This window comes from Lethenteron reissneri, chromosome 15 (assembly GCF_015708825.2).
Source record: "Lethenteron reissneri isolate LAM-NWPU_2019-01 chromosome 15, ASM1570882v1, whole genome shotgun sequence".
NCBI classification, from domain to species: Eukaryota; Metazoa; Chordata; class Hyperoartia; order Petromyzontiformes; family Petromyzontidae; genus Lethenteron; species Lethenteron reissneri.
Genome location: NC_083793.1, coordinates 10,014,417 through 10,034,014, shown reverse-complemented (window position 1 = coordinate 10,034,014; position 19,598 = coordinate 10,014,417). Strand labels below are relative to the sequence as shown.

General features: G+C 56.0%; 1 protein-coding gene across 2 annotated transcripts in view; it reads left to right on the top strand.

The window, feature by feature from the left end:
- The window catches only part of LOC133342685 (calcium-dependent secretion activator 1-like), a 112,363-nt gene that overhangs the window by 63,917 nt on the left and 28,848 nt on the right, over positions 1-19,598 (top strand). For both annotated transcript variants that reach the window (XM_061552007.1, XM_061552006.1), the window contains exons 10-15: positions 740-848; positions 2,293-2,502; positions 5,662-5,798; positions 7,292-7,479; positions 11,436-11,537; positions 19,212-19,275. In XM_061552007.1, the coding sequence (XP_061407991.1) occupies positions 740-848; positions 2,293-2,502; positions 5,662-5,798; positions 7,292-7,479; positions 11,436-11,537; positions 19,212-19,275 (810 nt within the window). The remainder of the gene's footprint in view (positions 1-739; positions 849-2,292; positions 2,503-5,661; positions 5,799-7,291; positions 7,480-11,435; positions 11,538-19,211; positions 19,276-19,598) is intronic.

Here is a 19,598-nt window from a genome sequence, read left to right as displayed (position 1 = left end):
TGGTACACGACAGGCAGAAGGATGGCCACTCGTGGTCTTAATTCAATAGATCAAATCTTAACTTCACTGTTACGGGACTACACTCTGCTGTATTTCTACGCTAGAATATCTATGCTGCCCGCCTTGACCAATCTGCACTGACCTTGCATGGCGACGTATAGGTCGAATAACACCCTCCCCCACCACGATCCACACAGCGTCAGGAGGAGGCCCTCATCCAGCAGTGGATTAGACACGAGGACCGTACGTGTAGCGTCACGACACCGAAATATTTTCGGTCGTCGTCACCGTCATCGCCATCAGGGGCTGTGCTCGGAGAGCAGGGCCGGCAGGAATTTGGCTCGCAGAATTGTTATTTTAGTTTTAACCATGTCAGGCCCACTGAGTTATATACCTCTTTTTTCAGAAGCGACCTGGCCACAAATGATAGCTCAACCAAGTACCTTATCACGTGGAAATATATCGCAGCCAAATACTCTGAATCGATATGGATTGTAAATGTGGAGGGAAAAACTGGGAGGGCTCAGAGAAAAATCTACGCGACCGCGGGGAGAACATGCAAACTCCAAATATACAGGAGTCGGGGTCGAGATCGATCCCACGACCTCCTGCATACCAGGCGAGAGATTTAAAATCTCGAGGAGAGGGTGGGGGTTTGGTTTGGGGGGTGTCTTTCATCCAGCAGCGGTTAGAGCATGTGCATCCCCCCCCCCCACCCCCTGTCCCTATGCCCACGCAGGTGAGCCAGTACACGTTTGCGATGTGTAGCTACCGCGAGAAGAAGACGGAACCACAGGAGCTACTGCAGCTGGACGGCTACACCGTGGACTACACGGACCCACACCCCGGTAGGACCGCGGTGCCGCGGCTTTCCCCGCACGCGCCGGTCACCCCCCCCCCCCTCCTCCTGGCACCAGGGCCTGGTAGCAACCGGTAGAAATAGACGAAAGGCAAAATTGGAGCCCTGAAATTGTTTGCTCAGGCCATGACTGGCGGAAGGGCCCTCCAATAGCGGGGGATCTGTCTCGCGGGAGTGTTTGGTCTGCGCTTCCACGGTGAGCAGTTGTGTTGGGAGTGGGGGGCATACCAACACTTTACCCCACCACACAGGACCACCACACACGAGCCGCCGATCCACTAACTGTGGTGAACCCATTTACAGTAAAACCTTGGATTGCGAGCATAATTCGTTCCGGAAACGTGTTTGTAATCCAAAGCACTCGTATATCAAAGCACTCGTATATCAGTTGTGATCACGTGATGCTCGGCAGATAAATCGTATACACGTACTACTCGTATTGCAAGACCTCGCTCGTTTATCAAATTCATATTTTAAAAATTTGCTCGTCTTGCAAAACACTCGCAGACCAAGTTACTCGCAATCCAAGGTTTTACTGTATATTGCCGGGTGGGCAGAGGCAGGGAGAGATTTAAGAAACGTGCTCCCATTGTTTTGCAAGTCCAGTGTGCTGGCCATTAGACCACGTGGCAGAATTCCCCCTAGGCCTACTGGTACCTGTCAATAACTCGTGCCTCAAACCACAAAGCCACGATTCAAATATTACAAAGTGGAACAGATGCTCAGGAATATTGGTTGCTCTGGGAAAACACATTAATTCCTCGAGAAAAATATGCGTGGGGTACTTATTCTGTGACACTGACAACTGAACTATTGGTTTAACACTGGTGTCTGAATTATATTAGCTCATCACTCAACCCTAATTCCCGGCCTCATCCCCCATAAGTCAGGGCTTAATTTATCACTGAATGTTTTGCAGGTGGATTGTAGATGGTAGTAGGTGGCACGTGAGTTGAAGTAGCCACAGCCAGAGCGAAAGGCATACTGGATGTGGTGAGCCAGGTGCAGAAATATTTTACCGGCTCACCGACCAGGTTAAAACCAGCCGGAATTAAGCCCTGGTTCCAAGGGGGAATAAATGTTCTCTGACACGGCCGAAGTAAGCTCGCCATAGATCTCCCCTAAGCCCTGGTGCTGCCGAATAGCATTAACTCATCGCTCAACGCTAAGCCCTGGTCACAACCCCGACCGTTATTTCCTCCCGTGATCACTGAGCCTCGACATTTGACACTGCTGTTCTGCCGCTGGGCGCTGCTATTCTGCTGTGTTGTTGCTTTTTTTTGCTGTGCTGCTTCTTTGCTGCTGCTGCTGTTGCTGTGCTCTTGTTATTGTGGTGTGCTGCGCTTCTGCTGTGCTGCTTGTGCACTGCCGCTGCGCTTCTGCGGAGCTGCTACTGCGCTGATTTCTGTTGCTGCTGCGTGCGCGGCGAGCAGGTCTGGAGGGCGGGCGCGCCTTCTTCAACGCGGTGAAGGAGGGCGACCTGGTGACGTTTGCCAGCGCCGACGAGCAGGACCGCATCCTGTGGGTGCAGGCCATGTACCGCGCCACGGGGCAGACGCACAAACCCGTGCCGCCCACGCAGGTGCAGAAGCTCAACGCCAAGGGCGGGGGCCCCCAGATCGACGCGCCCATCTCCCAGTTCTGTGAGTAGAGAACGACGACGCGGTGACTGGATGCAGCGCCGCCCCCCTTTAACCCGCTCCTTGCACGCGGCCAGCGACTTGCGTCAAAAACTTTTCAAAGGGAACCCCCTCTCTCCCTTCCTCCCCCACTGGCAACTGTCCCTGTGCATCGAAAGGTGACTAAAGCTGGCCTGCCAGCTTACGTTTGTCCTCATCGTGTGTGAAGTGCACAGGAAATGTAACCTTCGTAGCAGTGATGGAAGAGAAATCATGAGGAGAACTGACCTCTAGTTGAGCGAGTGACCGGAGTGAATTAGTGAGTGCTGGATCTGTCGGTCAACCTGACTTTTTTTATGCGTGCGTGGGATTATGTGCTTACTACGCTCAATCGCACATTCTCATATGCACCAAACACGCACGCATTCAACTTCTCACACATGCTCACTTATTCAAAAGCACACAAAAAATGAAGAATCCATTTATATAACCTTCAACGGACTTTTGGGACAAGTGCTATGAGTGAGCACCTATTCATACTGCAGAAGTGCACAAAGGGGTAGTGCAGCTAGGACCACGCCCGGCCGCCTTTGTCTCCCTTGTGGCGATGTTTGCACACCACACCAGGTACTAATTTGAGGCTGAGTCGACCTAGGGGAGGCCCAGGACCGGTTCAGATAATCGTCGCCATGAGCCGGGTTCATAGCGCAGCGCGCTAACCACGACACGACCGCTCCCCACACACACGCGTGTACACACACACACGCGTGTACACACACACACGCGCATGCACACACACGCGCGTGCACACAAACACGCGCTTGTACGCACATGTGTACACACACACACGCATGTACACACACACACGCGTGTACACACACACACGCGCGTGTACACACATGTGTACACACACACACACGTGTACGCACACACGCGCGTGCGCACACACGTGTACGCACGCGTGTGTACACGTATGTGTACACACGCGCACGTGTACACACACACGCGCGTGTGCGCGCGTAGGTCCTCACAAGCCCCCACCGTCCCCATGCCTCTCACGCCGCACCCACAGGGGCGCTCTCGTTTTCTCCCACTGCTCCAGGAATCGAACAAACAAAATCAAACCGCGCTACTCCCGACCCGCGAGAGAAAGGCGAACTACTCCATGGAACAATTACCGCCGGGAAGAGAGAGAGCGAGAGAGCGAGAGAGAGAGAGAGAAAAAAACTGACGTGAGCTGAATGATGAAGGCCATTTAGCGGCGTTCGCCGAGTTTGTGGGGGCGGTGGGATGAGTGGCGTGAGTGGGGGGGGGGAGAGGCACGGGGCCCACGAGTCCCGTGCGCGGCTGTCACGTTAAATGTTGGAGGACGCAGGCAACCCGCGCTGACACGGACACACACACACACGCACCTCTCGTAAAAGCCCTTTACCCTGGAATCTGCCCCCTAAGGGCGTTAATACAAAAAAAGACACCATCCACCTCCCCCCCCCGTCGCGACAGCTCCAGCCGCCGCTGCCCGCGTGTGAGCCCTGGCCAGCCGGCATCGCGCGTCGGTAGTAATAATTATCGATTTGAGGGTACAAAAGGCGAAGCCGCTCGCAACCCCCTCACCGCCTCGCGGCCATTCTGCGATTCCTTTTTATTTTTTGTTGTTGTTGTTGTCAGGGGCGTCGTGGTTTGTCTGGATATTTATTTATTTATTCCTTCGTCCAGATAAGTCTTCTATATATATGATAAATAAATAACGCGCCCCTGCAACATTAGGCCAGAGCAGAGAAAGGGAGTAAAATCGATACATTTCTCGCTGTCAAAAGAAGTATGGAAAGTCATCACCCTTTATCTGCGCTTTGTTGTTATAGATTATTTTTTATTTGTGTGTGGTGTTTTTTTTAAAATATATATTTTTTTTGCTGCACATTGTGACGCGAAGTGCTGAGAGGCCGTAAAGTTTGGCAGGAAATAAAAGAGTGGGGTGAGGGGGGGTGGGAGAGAGACATTGAAAGTGCCACAGCTCACGCCGCCGCACTTAGAGGGAAGGCATCCACCGTGGGTTTCAATGCGAACGGGGAGATGGGGAGAGACGAGGAGGAGGAGGAGAGGCACAATGGGAGCGCGCAGAGAGAGGGGAGCGCGTGGGAGAAGGGCGGGTGACATCGAGCGAGGGAGACGCCGAGAGAACGGGAAAAAAATGGGGGGGGGGGGGGGGGGGGGGCGGGGAGAGAGAAGAGCGCGAGAGGGAATTAGGGGAGCGAGATGGTGAGATGGGGGACGGAGAGATGGTGAGGAATGGGAGGGATAGACAAAGGGGATGAGGCGAGGAGGAGATGAAGGGTGACACACAGGTGCTTGAAGGCATTCCATTTCAGTCTCTACTGTCGAGTGGATCTGGGTCTAGGTTCTCTGGCATGTATCTGTGTACGTGTGTGTATCTGTACGTTGATAACTGTGTGTATGTGTGTCGGGCGTGATGATGGCCACGCACCCCCTCGTGTGCCGTGCCGGCCTTCATAGGTGCTCGCTAACAGCACTTGCCCCAACAGTCTGTTAAGGTTGTACAGGGGGAGGGTTTTTTGTGTGTGTGTGTGTATATGCGAATTGGTGTGTGTTTGGGCTGTGTAGCAGTAGCATCGTGGTTTATTCATCGCGACGAGCTACGTTAGCTTCTCCGCCATGCAAAGGCTGTGACAGATAGTAGATGGACCCAGCCTTAGCAGACCCCTTTACTGTAGCCGAGTTTGGAAATTACTTCAGGCGCACGGTTCAGATGGTTTTGCTGAGATCCTGGCTTCATATCCGGACGTCCACCAGTCCCTAAACTGTGTGTGCGTGCACATGCGTGGGGAGCGGTGGCGCCGTGGTTAGCGCACCTCGCTGCGAACCCGGTGACCCGAGTTCCATTCCCGCGCTCACAGCCGACATCGGTGACGAATAGTTTGAATGGTTCCTCCACCCTGGGACGATTTGACCTCAAATGAGTACCTTGTGTAACCATCGGCACTGGGGAGACAAAGGTGGCCGGGCGTGGCGTCGACCGCCACCTCGTGTGCCACCCCGGCCTTCACCACAAGCGCCACTCGCTGACCGCTCTTGGACCCGATGGTCTGTTCAAGGCTGTACACGGGGTGGTCGTGGTGGGGGGGGAGGAGATCTGTGTGTGTTTTGTGTCCGTTCACGCTGCAGACGCGGACCGCGCCCAGAAGCACGGCATGGACGACTTCATCGCGGCGAACCCGTGCACCTTCCCGCACGCCGAGCTGTTCGACACCCTGCAGCGCCTCACCCTGCTGCACCGCACGGGCGACACCACCGCCTCCCTGGTGAGCGGGCACAGGAGCAGCGCCGTGCGTGGCGCGCGTGCCGTTGATGATTGTCAGTGCTCGACATCGGTGACGAAAGAGCTTTGCCGGTCATCGGATTCCTCCAGGAGCCGTCCTCTGCTTGTGTTGTGGCCGATACGTCGTGAGAATTGTATTTTATAATGTTTTATTTTTATTATTTTATTATTTCCCTTCTACGTGACTTTACCGAAAGAACCAAGAAGATGAATCCCTGCAGTCACGAAAGCTTTAAATCGAAATAAAAGAATACAACGCAAGCAGCCGTTCTCTGCTTGCGTTGTGGCCGATACATCGTGAGAATTGTATTTTATAATGTTTTATTTTTATTATTTTATTATTTCCCTTCTACGTGACTTTACCGAAAGAACCAAGAAGAAAAATATTATTTTATTCTGATCGTCTCATCGCCGTCGTGCATCCTCAGCCACGACATGTCCACTGCTCTACGTGTGTAGATTGAGTGTGTGCGTTTGTGCCATTCTGGCCCTAATGCATGCTCGCGCAACAGTACCTATCACACCAGTCCGTACTTCTAAGTTGGCAGTCTTTATTTTAGTCTTTGTGTGTGTCAGTGACGTAGCTATCGAGTGTGCAGGCGGTGCAACTACACAGAGGCTCACGGGTAGAAATGGTGCAGGCACCAAGCTACGGGGGTGGGAGGCGGGAGGGAGGGAGGGAGGAGTAATTTCTGTCCTTGCACCAGAGCCGATGTCAACCGTGCTATGCCACTGACGTGTGGCTGTCTGCGTGCGGGACGTGTGGCTGTCTGCGTGCGATTAGCGGTGGTGTAGTGGCTTATTGCGCTGCACCTCGAAGCCCGGCGACCCGAGTTTGATTCCTGCTCACGGCCAATATCAGTGAAGAATATCTGAAGCGGTCTCGAGCCTCCACTGGGCCGACTGAGCCTTAAATGAGTATCTCCCCGTGGTGCGTAAACGTCCCCGCTGGGGAGACAAAGACGTCCGGCGTGGTGATTGCCACACAGTCCCCCACCCCCTTGTGCGTTGTGCCGGCCTTCAATAGTTGCTCACTTGCTGCCCCACCACTTCAACTCCACCGCTGAGCACAGGCGCAAAGGGGCGAAAACATGAAGCGGCCAGCAAAGCTCAGCACTGTCGAAGTTGTAAGACGAGTTCCCAGTGTTTTGTCTTGACTCGAGCAAGGTTATTTATAATTCAGAGTTTGGGGCGAATAGAGACGATGACGGGAGGAAATTGAAAAATGGAGCAGCGCGAGGGTAGAAGCAGAAAGGGAAGTATTGTGACCTGTCGTGGGGTGGGTGAGTGGTTGAGTGGATGGATGAGTGGATGAGTGAGCAGGTGGTTGAGCGAGTAAATAAGCAGGTTTTTGAGTTATTGGTTGAGTAAGTGGTTAGCGAGCGATTGAGCGAGCGGATGAGCATGTGAGCGAGTGGTTGGGTAGGCGACACGGAGATGACTTTTGTGTTGGGCTGTGCGGTGGTGGTGGTGCAGGGCTGGTTCAGTCCCGGGCAGGTGTTCGCGCTGGACGAGTACTGTGCGCGGTACGGCGTGCGCGGCTGCCACCGCCACCTGGGATACCTCAACGAGCTGCTGAGTCGCGCCGAGAGCGGCGCCATCATCGACCCCACGCTGCTGCACTACTCCTTCGCCTTCTGTGCCTCGCACGTCCACGGGAACAGGTTCGGCTCCCTGGCGCGCCGGGCTCAACAAACGGCACGATCAAACGTCGCTGAGCGCCGGCCCAAAGGCCCCCTCCAAATAACCAAACGGCCCGCAAAACAAGTGTGGTGGTCAAGGTTGACACAGGTTACACAACCTAGGGGAGGGGTACGTACCGGTCTGGACTGGTCCGGACCGGCCGGGCCGAGAGGCGGTTGGAATCGCTCTGAGGGGAGGGGGCTGGCGAGAGCCGGGGCCCCGAGACACCCCCGCCCCTCAGAGAGGGGGTATATAAGATGGCTCCCGGAGAGCGGGAGCCAGTCCATCTCATCTAAAGCTGAAGGAAGGTGCCGCCGGAGATCCTGGACCCCAAGCCCCGAGGATGCCGCCCCGCTGGGACTGAGTGGGCTGAGGGTGGCGTTAAGCGTCCCCGGGCTGAGTAGCTGTAGGCTAGGGAAGGAGAGTAGTTGGAATAGAGTGGAGACTGTACCTCACTAGGTTGTGTGGTTAGGCTATTCCCCCAGTGCGTCAGGATGTCTAGCTGTTATTGAAATTAAAGCGTGTAGCCTCTAAAGAAATCTCCGTCTCCTTCAAGATACTACACAAGCATTGAATTTGGTTCTGCATTGGATTTGGCAAAGTTCCAGTTGGTGTGACTGTCATGCGACGAATACAGCGGGTGGACCAGAGGTCACCTTAAGGCATCTCAGAGGGAGCTCTGCAATACCCTCTTCTGTGAGCCGTTGTCTTAACACGAAGGACCCACACGGCTGTGTGTGAGATGCGAACAGACACCTGATCTCATGAGCCGCCACCGATAGCACAGTCGTGATGACAGTTACACAAAAACCCATTGCTTCTGGCATTCATGTGCCATCATCATCATATTTGTAAAAAAAAATGAAGAGAGATCTTTATTCCCAATGGGATTCTCAACATGGCTCGATTTTCCAATGGATATTTTCCGGTTTGCTGTATAACGGAGTTGGTGGCACATGACTAGTGTACAATAGTAGCCACAGTCATAGCGGGAGGTCGACTGGCTTGTGGTGTGCTCCGGTGCAATAATATTTATCCAGGTAACCGACACGGACAGATCCGGATTAATTGAAACCCCCACGTTTTATTGTGTCTCCGTTAGGGCCGCCGTTTTCGTTTTCGTCGGCCGGAAATTTCGTGCAATACTTTTTTTTTCTTAACGGTCCGCAAACTTAACGAGCGTCGAAGTTGTGTCAGGGTCTCGTCAGCAAACGTGATGCGACGGCCTCATAGCGGCGGTGACGGAACCGATAAGAACGCTAAAAAGAAGTAACAGCACAGCGATAAAGCCAGCCGATAGAAGGGGGAAAACATGCATAGTAAAAATAAGACCCAATGGGTTTTTTTTCTTCTCCAGGTTGTCGTATCCGAGAGGCCGGTGCTGTCCCTAGACTCCAGAATACAAACTACACGAAAAAAGTAATCTTAAAAACGAGTTGACAGCCACTTGAGCCGGACACCCATGATCAGTGTGACAGAACCCGTGGTTATGTCAACAGGAAGTGACATCACTCACGGCGCATCGGTCAGAGCTGGATGGACGGGAGGGGGGGGCGCCCGTTGATTGACTTTGACAGGCACCAAATACGGACAGGCCTCATCAGCCTGACAAGGTCCCCGCGATTGTCAAAGGAAGTGACATCAGAGTGAAGGGTCGTTGTATGGAGCCCCACGGACTGCCACGAGCTCACTTGCCTTCTGCGCCTCGCATGTCCACGGGAACAGGTTCGACTCCCTGGTGCAGGCCCAAAGGCCTCCTCCAAATAACCAAACGGCCCTCAAAACAAGCATTGAATTTGGTTCTGCATTGGATTTGGCAAAGTTCCAGTTGGTGTGACTGTCATGCGACGAATAGAGTGGGTGGGAAAGCAATGTGGACTAGAGGTCACCGAATATGCACAGGCCTCATCAGCCTGACAAGGTCCCTGTGATTGTCAAAGGAAGTGACATCAGTGAAGAGTTGTTGTCTGGAGCCCCACGGACTGTCACGAGCTCACACTTGCAGCTTCAGCCCAGCGCTGCCAGTCTCGCTTATTAGCCTGCATGTTCACTTTAGTGAACCTCCGTGCGTCTGTCCGCATTCAATAGGCGCGGCAAGGCGGTGTGGATTTACGAAGCATCTTCACGGCTACTGCGGTTCCGACCGCTGTGCGCATAGGGAGGGCGAGCGCATTAAATGTGGCTTAGCAAAGAGTGTTTCTTTAATGATACGTGAGCTATTAGTCATTTGTCTATCAAATATTTATGATCCTTCATGGCCCGTGTAAATTCCAATGATGTTCTAGAAGGGCGAGGGCATTGAAAACAATCCGGACACGCCAATCCCCTTCAAAATTTGGGGGTCAAGAATATCAAACTTGTACTATTTTTAAACCGTGTTCTGTAAAAGATGACGATAAAAAAGCAGGCAGTATCCACCACCGATGTTATTAGCCGTTGTCGTCATCTGTGTTCAATCCACTGCTGGGTGAAGGCCCCCCCATGCTGTCGCGATCTCGAGCAGTCCTACGACGCAAACTAATCCATCTAGCTTATTTTACGCTAACTGATTCCATCACTCTATCTCCGCGGGGGACGTGCTCCTGGACTGTAACTGTAAATTCTGAAATTACGCTTGTTCTCATAGCTTCTGAGAAGATATTTTTCCTTTTACAGGAGTAGGTTTAAGCGGCCAGTGTTGCAGTTCAGAAATAGGCTTTTGTGTTCTGCCACCTAACGATTTGGGCATACTAATGTCTTGAGACCCCTCCACCACCTGAAATGGCCTAACAATTTAATTTGTCGCGTGTACGAGTGTTTAACGATACAAAAGAGCAAATTGTCACAGCCAGATTTAGCAGCGATTAGATCCATGGAATTTCGTTTGAAACTGCGTCAAGCATCTTCAGAACAGAATCCAGGAACACAGAATCGTCTATCTGAATGCTGATGAATTTGGCTGTGGGAATTGCACTTAACCTCATTCGAGTGAGTGAGCTGGATCGAGAACAATTTGTACCTCGTTAAAACGTGACGATTTTAATTCGATTGACAATTAAATTTTATTTTGGGCATAACTCACACATCAATTAATTATAAGTCTCCACTCTTCCTTAGTGGAGCTGGTGTGGGCGGGCGGGCGGGCAGGCGGGCGAGCTGCTTTCTAGATGTCGCAGCCATCATCATCCAAGTCGAGAACGACGCGACTGTTGACCGCGAGTGACAGCTCTCAGGGCCGCGCACACGGCGCGTGTGCGTGCGCGTTGATGTGTGCGTTTGTGCGTGCGGGGAGGAAACCTGCCGCGCCAGGTCGCACGCTGTCGGCCGTCACGATGCGCACGGGAAAATCTGACGGACGCGTCCGATGTTTGAGCGCGAGGTCCGATTTGATACAGGTGGACAGATTACATCCCAACGGGATGAGCGAGCGCGAGTGTTCCTCGGTGCTCGTGTGCGTGTACGTACGTGTGTGTGTGCGTGCGTGCATGTTTGTGTTTGTGTACCGCAGACGGGGAGCGGTAGTGCTGCGGTAAGCTTCACTGTGCGACGAACCCGGCGACCCGAGTTCGATTCCCAGCCATGGCTACCGTCAGTGGCACATTGTATCAGAACCTGTCCCGTGCCTTAATAGGTGCTTGCTAACAGCACTCATGTCTCACCAGTCCATGCAGCTAAGTGGGACATTTTGGTCTTCATGTGTGTGTCAGTTGGCGTGGCTATCGAGTGTGCAGGTGGTGCAACTGCACTGGGGGTCGTGGGCCACGGGGGCCCAGGCACCAGGGCTACAAAGAGGAGGGGGCGGGGAATTGGACAGAGCAGGGGGATCCATTTAATTCCTTGCACCAGCGCCCATGCCAACTGTGCCCAGCCACTAATGTGTGGCTGGGCGAGTGTGGAGAGTTGTGGCACAGCGAGTTGGCGCACTGCGCTACAAACCCCGTGTGTGTGTGTGTGGCAGGCCCGACGGGCTGGGCTCTGTGACGGTGGAGGAGAGGGACCGGTTTGAGGAGGTGAAGGAGAGACTCCGCATGCTCCTTGAGCATCAGATCACCAACTTCAGGTGAGTGGCCATCCCCTCCACACATGCAGCTCAGTCGATGAACGTTCTCAGGTATCTCACTCGTCTACCTCTCTTCTCTCATCTCACTCTACTCCCCTCCATGCACTCTCCTACCTCCCCTTCTCATCTCACTCTACTCCCCTCCACACACTCTCCTACCTCTCCCCTCTCATCTCACTCTACTCTCTCCACGCACTCTCCTGCCTCTGCCCTCTCATCACACGCTACTCTTTTCCACACTCACCACACACACACTACACACACACTCGTGCCCATGCGCATACGACAGCTCTCTCCCGCGGGAAGCGCGTGAGACGACTGCACGAGCTGCACGGGCCAGCGAGCTCCTCTGCGGAACGAAGAGGGAAAGCCGTGCACGGGCCGTGCAGCGTCTAAACGGGAAGCAGCCGCATTATACAGCCGTGCAGCGGGGATGTTCGCGTCGGAATGGCCGCGGAGACGAGAGCGAGGGAGAGAGAAAAATAATATTCACAAAATGAGCAAGTGAGACGTTATCGCTTTTTTTCATTTCGTGTTGTCGTACGGGCCGTGACCTTTTGGTGGTGGCACATTAATTACGACGCCGCTGCAGGGTGGGCGCGCGTGCGGAGAGATCGGAGGAGAGGGAGAGAGCGGCAGAGGGAGAGAGGGGACGGGAGGAAAAAAATGAACGATGAAATGAGACTGGACAAGCTCCTCTTTGGTTGCCATGGAAATGCGGCGGCGGTGGCGGCGGGCATTAGCGGTTGGCACGGGCTCGCGGATAGAACGCCCAGGCATGCGGGCGAACACACGCGCACGCACCCACGCACGCACCGACGCACGCATATGCAGGAGTGTGTGTGGAGGATAGCAGGGTGAGATGAGAGGGGGGAGGTGGGAGCGTGCGTGGATGGGAGTAGAGCGAGATGAGAGGTGAGAGGTAGGCATGAGGGAGGCCTTGGACGATCTTGGTGAAGACTGTGATTGAGTGCGATCTCGCGAAGGTCAGGCGCCAGGGGTAATGAACGCCTGTTGATGACATCATTCAAACTGTTGATAAAAGTGGTCATGAGCAGGAGACATCGTGGCTGCATGAAGGGATGACGGGAAGGTGGTGAAGAATACGAGCGGAGAGGCAGGCGAGGGAATGGAGCGTGACTTGAAGGACCTCCACCGATGAAGCTGGAGCAATGAAATCATCTCGAGTGTGCCGGTGTTGCATCGTGGGATCGCGAGAGATGGTGGCGGCCTCTTTAGGAGGCCATCATCCAGCAGGTGGAATGACCACGATTTACGATGATGATGGTGAGAAGATTCTCTCAGAATACTAGACGAGGAGAGACCTACTCGTCACTGCATTATTTTGAGCGGTGCATAAATGTAGTAAGTATATATGGAGGCTTGACGACAGGATCGGAGGCACACTTATTTATTACACCAACACAGTTATTACAGGTCACTTGGCTACAGGGATTTCTCGACAGCTAACCCCTCTAGCCTATACCAACTCCTCCACTACGGGACTAGGGGAGGCTATCTGTCCCAGCTTGGTTAAGCTGGGATCCCGGCTCCCTGAGTCACCAGACCAGCTACCAGCTTCGTCTGGGCTCTCGGGGCCACGCCACCGGCTTGCCCTGGTCGGCCCTTAGAAGGACAGCGAGCCAGGGGAGCTCCGGGGCCTATACTAGCAGGTCTTCGTTCTTCTCTGGTTAAAGCTGAGTCCCGACTCCCGAGCCTTTCGGCTCATCACCTTTTATAGGACTTGCCCCCAAGGGGGGGCCCGTGGGGGATGTACATGCGGACGTCGGTGCGAGCGCCACCCCTGTGTACGGCCGTAACCCCGCCCTTTGTGTTTGTTGGCCATCCGTGGCCATGCATAATCACACGACACCTTTCGTAGCCATGCGCAATTACACCTCTACATAAACACATTCCTGCGGAGGGAGCTGGTAGGAACGTTGGGTTGCTCGGTCAATGGCCAGGGTCAACGGCGGCGTGGTGTATTCCGCAAATATGCCCGACTGTGAGGGCGGGCACAAGCCGGCGTGAGTAGGTTAAACGTTAAGTTTTATAAGGGCACCACGGGGTGACCAGCCCCTCGACACCCAGCCCAACCCCTCCCACCCACCACCCAGCCCCTCCCTACCCTCCCCACCCAACCCCTCCCCACCCTCCCTACCCAGCCCCTCCCCACCCTCACCTCCCCACCCAGCCTCACCCTCCCCACCCAGCCCCTCCCCACCCTCCCCTCCCCACCTAGCCCCTCCCTCCCCACCCAGCCCCTCCCTGCACGACGGACACAATAATTCCCTGTGCGCTGGTGTAACCAGGAGGCTCCTACCAGTATAATTATTATTACGCAACTGAGACACACCGGGATCTTTAACGTCCCGGCAAGACTTAGATTTCTAAGGAAGGCGGATGCCTCCTAGACATTGAAAAATCTTGGAAATGCTCGACAGGTGGAAACCCGAACACCTACGCATGCGCACACACACGTGGGCAAGTGCTGTTAGAGAGTGCCTATTAAAGCTAGCAAGGTGCACACAAAGGAACGGGAATGGGGTGGGCCAGCACCATGCCCAGCCGCCATGGTCTCCCCAGTGCAGATTATTAAACGCCACAAAAAGGTACTCGTGTTAATGCTGAGTCGACCTAAGGGAGGCCACGAGGTGTACTTTGTGATTCAAGCCCAGACGCACGTGCTCACTGGCCACGTGCGAGTCGAGTGTACGTGGAACACGGACGTGTGGGTCCGCTCACGCGCGCACACACATACAAGTTCACACTCGCACACACTGACCACATGCGCGTTAGGTGTACATGACTCTGATACGCGCACACACACGCACGGGCACTCACGTACACACGCACGGGCACTCACGTACACACGCACGGGCACTCACGTACACACGCACGGGCACTCACGTACACACGCACGGGCACTCACGTACACACGCACGGGCACTCACGTACACACGCACGGGCACTCACGTACACACGCACGGGCAGACAGTGAACACCAACTCGCAAAAAGACAAACATCCCCGTATCGCTGCAGCAGAATGTTGGCACAAGTTCTGCTTGATGTAAAGGCTGGCACGGCATGGCAGACGATGTTTACACACTACACTTTATAGTAATTTGAGGCCGAGTCAACCTTGGGGAGGCCCAGGACTGGTTCAGATAATCGTCACTGGTGTTGGCCATGAGTGGGAATCGAACTGGGGTAATCAGTGCGCTAACTGCTTCCCACAAAACTCGCACACAAACAGAGAAAGAGATTCCCCCGTGTAGCCTTAACAGGCTTTTGGGGAAATGCCGTTAGCGAGCACCTATGAAGGCCGCCACGGCACACGAGGGGGTGGGTTGGCAGCACCACGCCCAACCGCCTTTGTCTCCCTCGTGGCAATATTTACAAATCGCACCAGGTACTTATTTCGGGCTGAGCCGACTTTGGGGAGGCTCAGGACCAGTTCAAATAATCGTCACTCAATGGCAGAGCCAGGATTTTCAGGTGCGGGGGGGCAACCCCTCCAGCAATGAAAAATGATTGAGGAGTTGTTAGTAAGTAAGAACTTGTCCCTTGCTTTTTATTCGACGCGTGTGCGGCGATGGCGCAGCCATCGATCCATGGTCGAATTCGAACCGCGTGGTGTGATCGGCATCGTGCTCGCTGAAGGTGAATGCCTTCAGGGAAGTCGTATATATACTGTATATGCAACTGCGCACAATTCTGTGAGTCACTTGTAACTGCTTTGCCGTTACTTATTGCCAATTATGGACTCTCATCTCATAGTCCCTGGCACGTAATAATATGCTACACAGTGGCAGTGGGGGTCACAAAATGCCGATTTATTACTAATAAACCCCAATGATCCGATCGAAATCCCTAATTGGGGGCGCACGTGCCACCCCACCTCTCCTTCCACTGGCTCCGCCAGTGTCGTGTTTGCCGTGAGCGGGAATCGAACCCGGGTCGCCAGGTTCGTAGCGTAACGCGCTGACCGCTACACTACCGCTCCCCACGCGCGCACACACGCGCACACCCTTGCCTACACACAATCGAACTCGCACGCGCGCACGGACGGCCACTCCCAGGCGGCCGGTGCAGACGAGACGAGCGCACGCACGGACGCCCACAACGCCCCAATTTGTGCTGTGAGATTTTGCACCTCACGCTTCATTAGCGACACTTTAACTCGGAGCCGCTCGCCCGCCGAGCTACGCCGACTTAAAATTCACAAAAAAAGTGAAAGGAAACGTGGAACAGGCGGGTGGGGGGTAGAGCGGAGGGAGGGGGGGTAGAGCGGAGGGAGGGGGGGGTAGAGCGGAGGGAGGGGGGGGTAGAGCGGAGGGAGGGGGGTAGAGCGGAGGGAGGGGGGGTAGAGCGGAGGGAGGGGGGGGTAGAGCGGAGGGAGGGGGGGTAGAGCGGAGGGAGGGGGGGGTAGAGCGGAGGGAGGGGGGGTAGAGCGGAGGGAGGGGGGGTAGAGCGGAGGGGAGGAGGGGGGGTAGAGCGGAGGGAGGGGGGGGGTAGAGCGGAGGGGAGGGGGGTAGAGCGGAGGGAGGGGGGGTTTAGAGCGGAGGGAGGGGGGTTAGAGCAGGAGGGGGGGGGGGTTTAGAGCGGAGGAGGGGGGGTGGTAAGAGCGGAGGGAGGGGGGGGTTAGTAGAGCTGGAGGGAGGGGGGTAGGGTTAGAGCAGAGGGAGGGCGGGGGGGTTAGAAGCGGAGGGAGGGGGGGTTTAGAGCGGGTAGGGAGGGGGTTAGAGCGGAGGGAAGGGGGGTTAGAGCGGAGGGAGGGGGGGTAGAGCGGAGGGATGTTTTTAGAGCGGAGGCGGGTTGGGTAGAGCGGAGGAGGGGGTAGTAGGCGGAGGGAAGGGGGGGGTAGAGTCGGGGTAGTGGGGTTAGAGCTGGCGGGAGGGGGGTTTGGTTTAGAGCGGAGGGAGGGGGGGTAGAGCGGAGGGAGGGGGTAGAGCGTGAGGGAAGGGGGTGAGTGTTTAGAGCGAGTCGAGGGAGGGGATGGTGTATAGAGCGAGGGAGGGTGGGTAGAGCGGAGGGAGGGGGGGGTTAGAGCGGCGGGGGTTAGAGCGGAGGAGGGGGGGGTAGAGCGGAGGGAGGGGGGTAGAGCGGAGGGAGGGGGGGTAGAGCGGAGGGAGGGGGGGGGTAGAGCGGAGGGAGGGGGGTAGAGCGGAGGGAGGGGGGGGAGAGAGGGAGGGGGGTAGAGCGGAGGGGGGGGGGTAGAGCGGAGGAGGGGGGGTAGAGCGGAGGGAGGGGGGTAGAGCGGAGGAGGGGGGGTAGAGCGGAGGGAGGGGGGGGGTAGAGCGGAGGGAGGGGGGGTAGAGCGGAGGGAGGGGGGGGTAGAGCGGAGGGAGGGGGGGGTAGAGCGGAGGGAGGGGGGGGGTAGAGCGGAGGGAGGGGGGGTAGTAGAGCGGAGGGAGGGGGGGTAGAGCGGAGGGAGGGGGGGGTAGAGCGGAGGGAGGGGGGGTAGAGCGGAGGGAGGGGGGTAGAGCGGAGGGAGGGGGGGTAGAGCGGAGGGAGGGGGGTAGAGCGGAGGGAGGGGGGTTAGAGCGGAGGGAGGGGGGTTAGAGCGGAGGGAGGGGGGGTAGAGCGGAGGGGGGGGGGTAGAGCGGAGGGAGGGGGGTAGAGCGGAGGGAGGGGGGGGTAGAGCGGAGGGAGGGGGGGGGGTAGAGCGGCGGAGGGGGGGTAGTAGAGCGGAGGGAGGGGGGGGTAGAGCGGAGGGAGGGGGGGGGTAGAGCGGAGGGAGGGGGGGTAGAGCGGAGGGAGGGGGGGGTAGAGCGGAGGGAGGGGGGGTAGAGCGGAGGGAGGGGGGTAGAGCGGAGGGAGGGGGGTAGAGCGGAGGGAGGGGGGGTAGTAGAGCGGAGGGAGGGGGGGTAGAGAGGGGGAGGGGGGTAGAGCGGAGGGAGGGGGGGTAGAGCGGAGGGAGGGGGGGTAGAGCGGAGGGGGGGGTAGAGCGGAGGGAGGGGGGGTAGAGCGGAGGGAGGGGGGGTAGAGCGGAGGGGGGGGGGTAGAGCGGAGGGAGGGGGGGGTAGAGCGGAGGGAGGGGGGGTAGAGCGGAGGGAGGGGGGGTAGAGCGGAGGGAGGGGGGGGTAGAGCGGAGGGAGGGGGGGTAGAGCGGAGGGAGGGGGGGTTAGAGCGGAGGGAGGGGGGGTTAGAGCGGAGGGAGGGGGGGGTAGAGCGGAGGGAGGGGGGGGTAGAGCGGAGGGAGGGGGGGGTTAGAGCGGAGGGAGGGGGGGTAGAGCGGAGGGAGGGGGGGTAGAGCGGAGGGAGGGGGGGTAGAGCGGAGGGAGGGGGGGGTAGAGCGGAGGGAGGGGGTAGAGCGGAGGGAGGGGGGTAGAGCGGAGGGAGGGGGGGGTAGAGCGGAAGGAGGGGGGGGGTTTAGAGCGGAGGGAGGGGGGGTAGAGCGGAGGGAGGGGGGGGTAGAGCGGAGGGAGGGGGGGTAGAGCGAAGGGAGGGGGTGGTTAGAGCGGAGGGAGGGGGGGGTAGAGCGGAGGGAGGGGGGGTAGAGCGGAAGGAGGGGGAGTGCCCTTCTTTTTTGTCCGCCGAGTTATTTTGCGTCGTCGTTCCTTCATCGTTTTGTCAAAAGCCGGATTGTGTCCGGGGGGTGGGGGGAGTGAGGGGGTGGGTCCTGGGTGGCGCACAGGGCAATCGTAATGGCCGTGTTGGAGTGCTGAACCGGCTACGCTGAGAATCCTGGGTTGAGACCGGAGTTTCGCCCCCCCCCCCGCCCGACCTCTCAGAACCCCCCTTCTCGTAGCCCATGCAAGGATCCACGTTCATTTTTGTATCGGACCAACGTGGTGGCGGTTCTATGTCAAACTCCGCGTCATTAACCCTCCACCACATGGAGATGTTGTCACGTTCATGCATACGATATTTTTTTTTTATTGACACGCGTGGCAATGTATTGAAAACAATTCTGACCGATGAAGCTGCTTCTCCAGCGGAGGCTCGCGACTTCTCCGCAGTGTGAAATTCGGAACGCCGTGTTTATATAACAACGTAAAATATTCCGACAAAAGTTTATTTGCAGGCCGTTGTCAATTCCGCAGTGAAGGCCTCTCCACACCGTGCCAATTATGGAGGTTCATCTTCTTGGTTCTTTCGGTAAAGTCACGTAGAAGGGAAGTAATAAAATAATACAAATAAAACACAATAAAATAATTCTCACGACGTTTCGGCTACAACGCAAGCAGCCGTCTTCAGGAAGACGGCTGCTTTTTATTGTGTTTTATTTTTATTATTTTATTACTTCCCTTCTACGTGACTTTACCGAAAGAACCAAGAAGATGAATCCCTGCAGTCACGAAAGCTTTAAATCGAAATTATGGAGGTTGTTTACCGTACTTCACTCACGCTTGTTAAAGAAACAATTGCCGTTCATTGCTGTGTGTGTGCCCTGCGCTACTAATCCGGCGACCCGGGTTTTATTCCCGATCACGGTCAACACCAGTCACGATAATCTGAGCCGGTCCTGTGCCTCCCCTAGGTCGACTGGGCCTCAAATGAGTACCTGGTGCGGTGTATAAACATTGCCACTTGGGAGGTCAAAGGCAGTCGGGAAGTGGTGTTGGCCACCCACCCCCTCGGGCACCGTTCTGGCCTTCATAGGTGTTCGTGACGAGCACTTTCCCCAACACTCTGTTGAGGCTATAAGGGGGATCTTTGTCTTGCAGGTACTGCTTCCCATTTGGGCGGCCGGAGGGAGGACTGAAGGCGTCTCTGTCTCTCCTGGAACGTGTGAGTGCCGCTCGGAGACACCGGCTCCATCTCCGTGTCCACGTTCCACAATCCACAATCTGCACTCCAGAAGATTAATGTGTGTCCGTGTGTCTGCCTAGGTGATGTGTGAGACCTCAATCTATATCTCTGTGCAGGTGGTGATAAATTATTGTTCATGTCCCCTGGGTGACGTGCCTCTCAAGGCGATGTGTCTCTCTGAGGTGTCCTTGAAGATCTTTGTGTCTGCGTCCATGCAGGTTTCTGTCTGTGTCTGTCTGTCTGTGAGTGATTTTTAAAGAAAATTGTCTGTGTCTCTGTGCAAGTGTCTATAAGATCTGGCT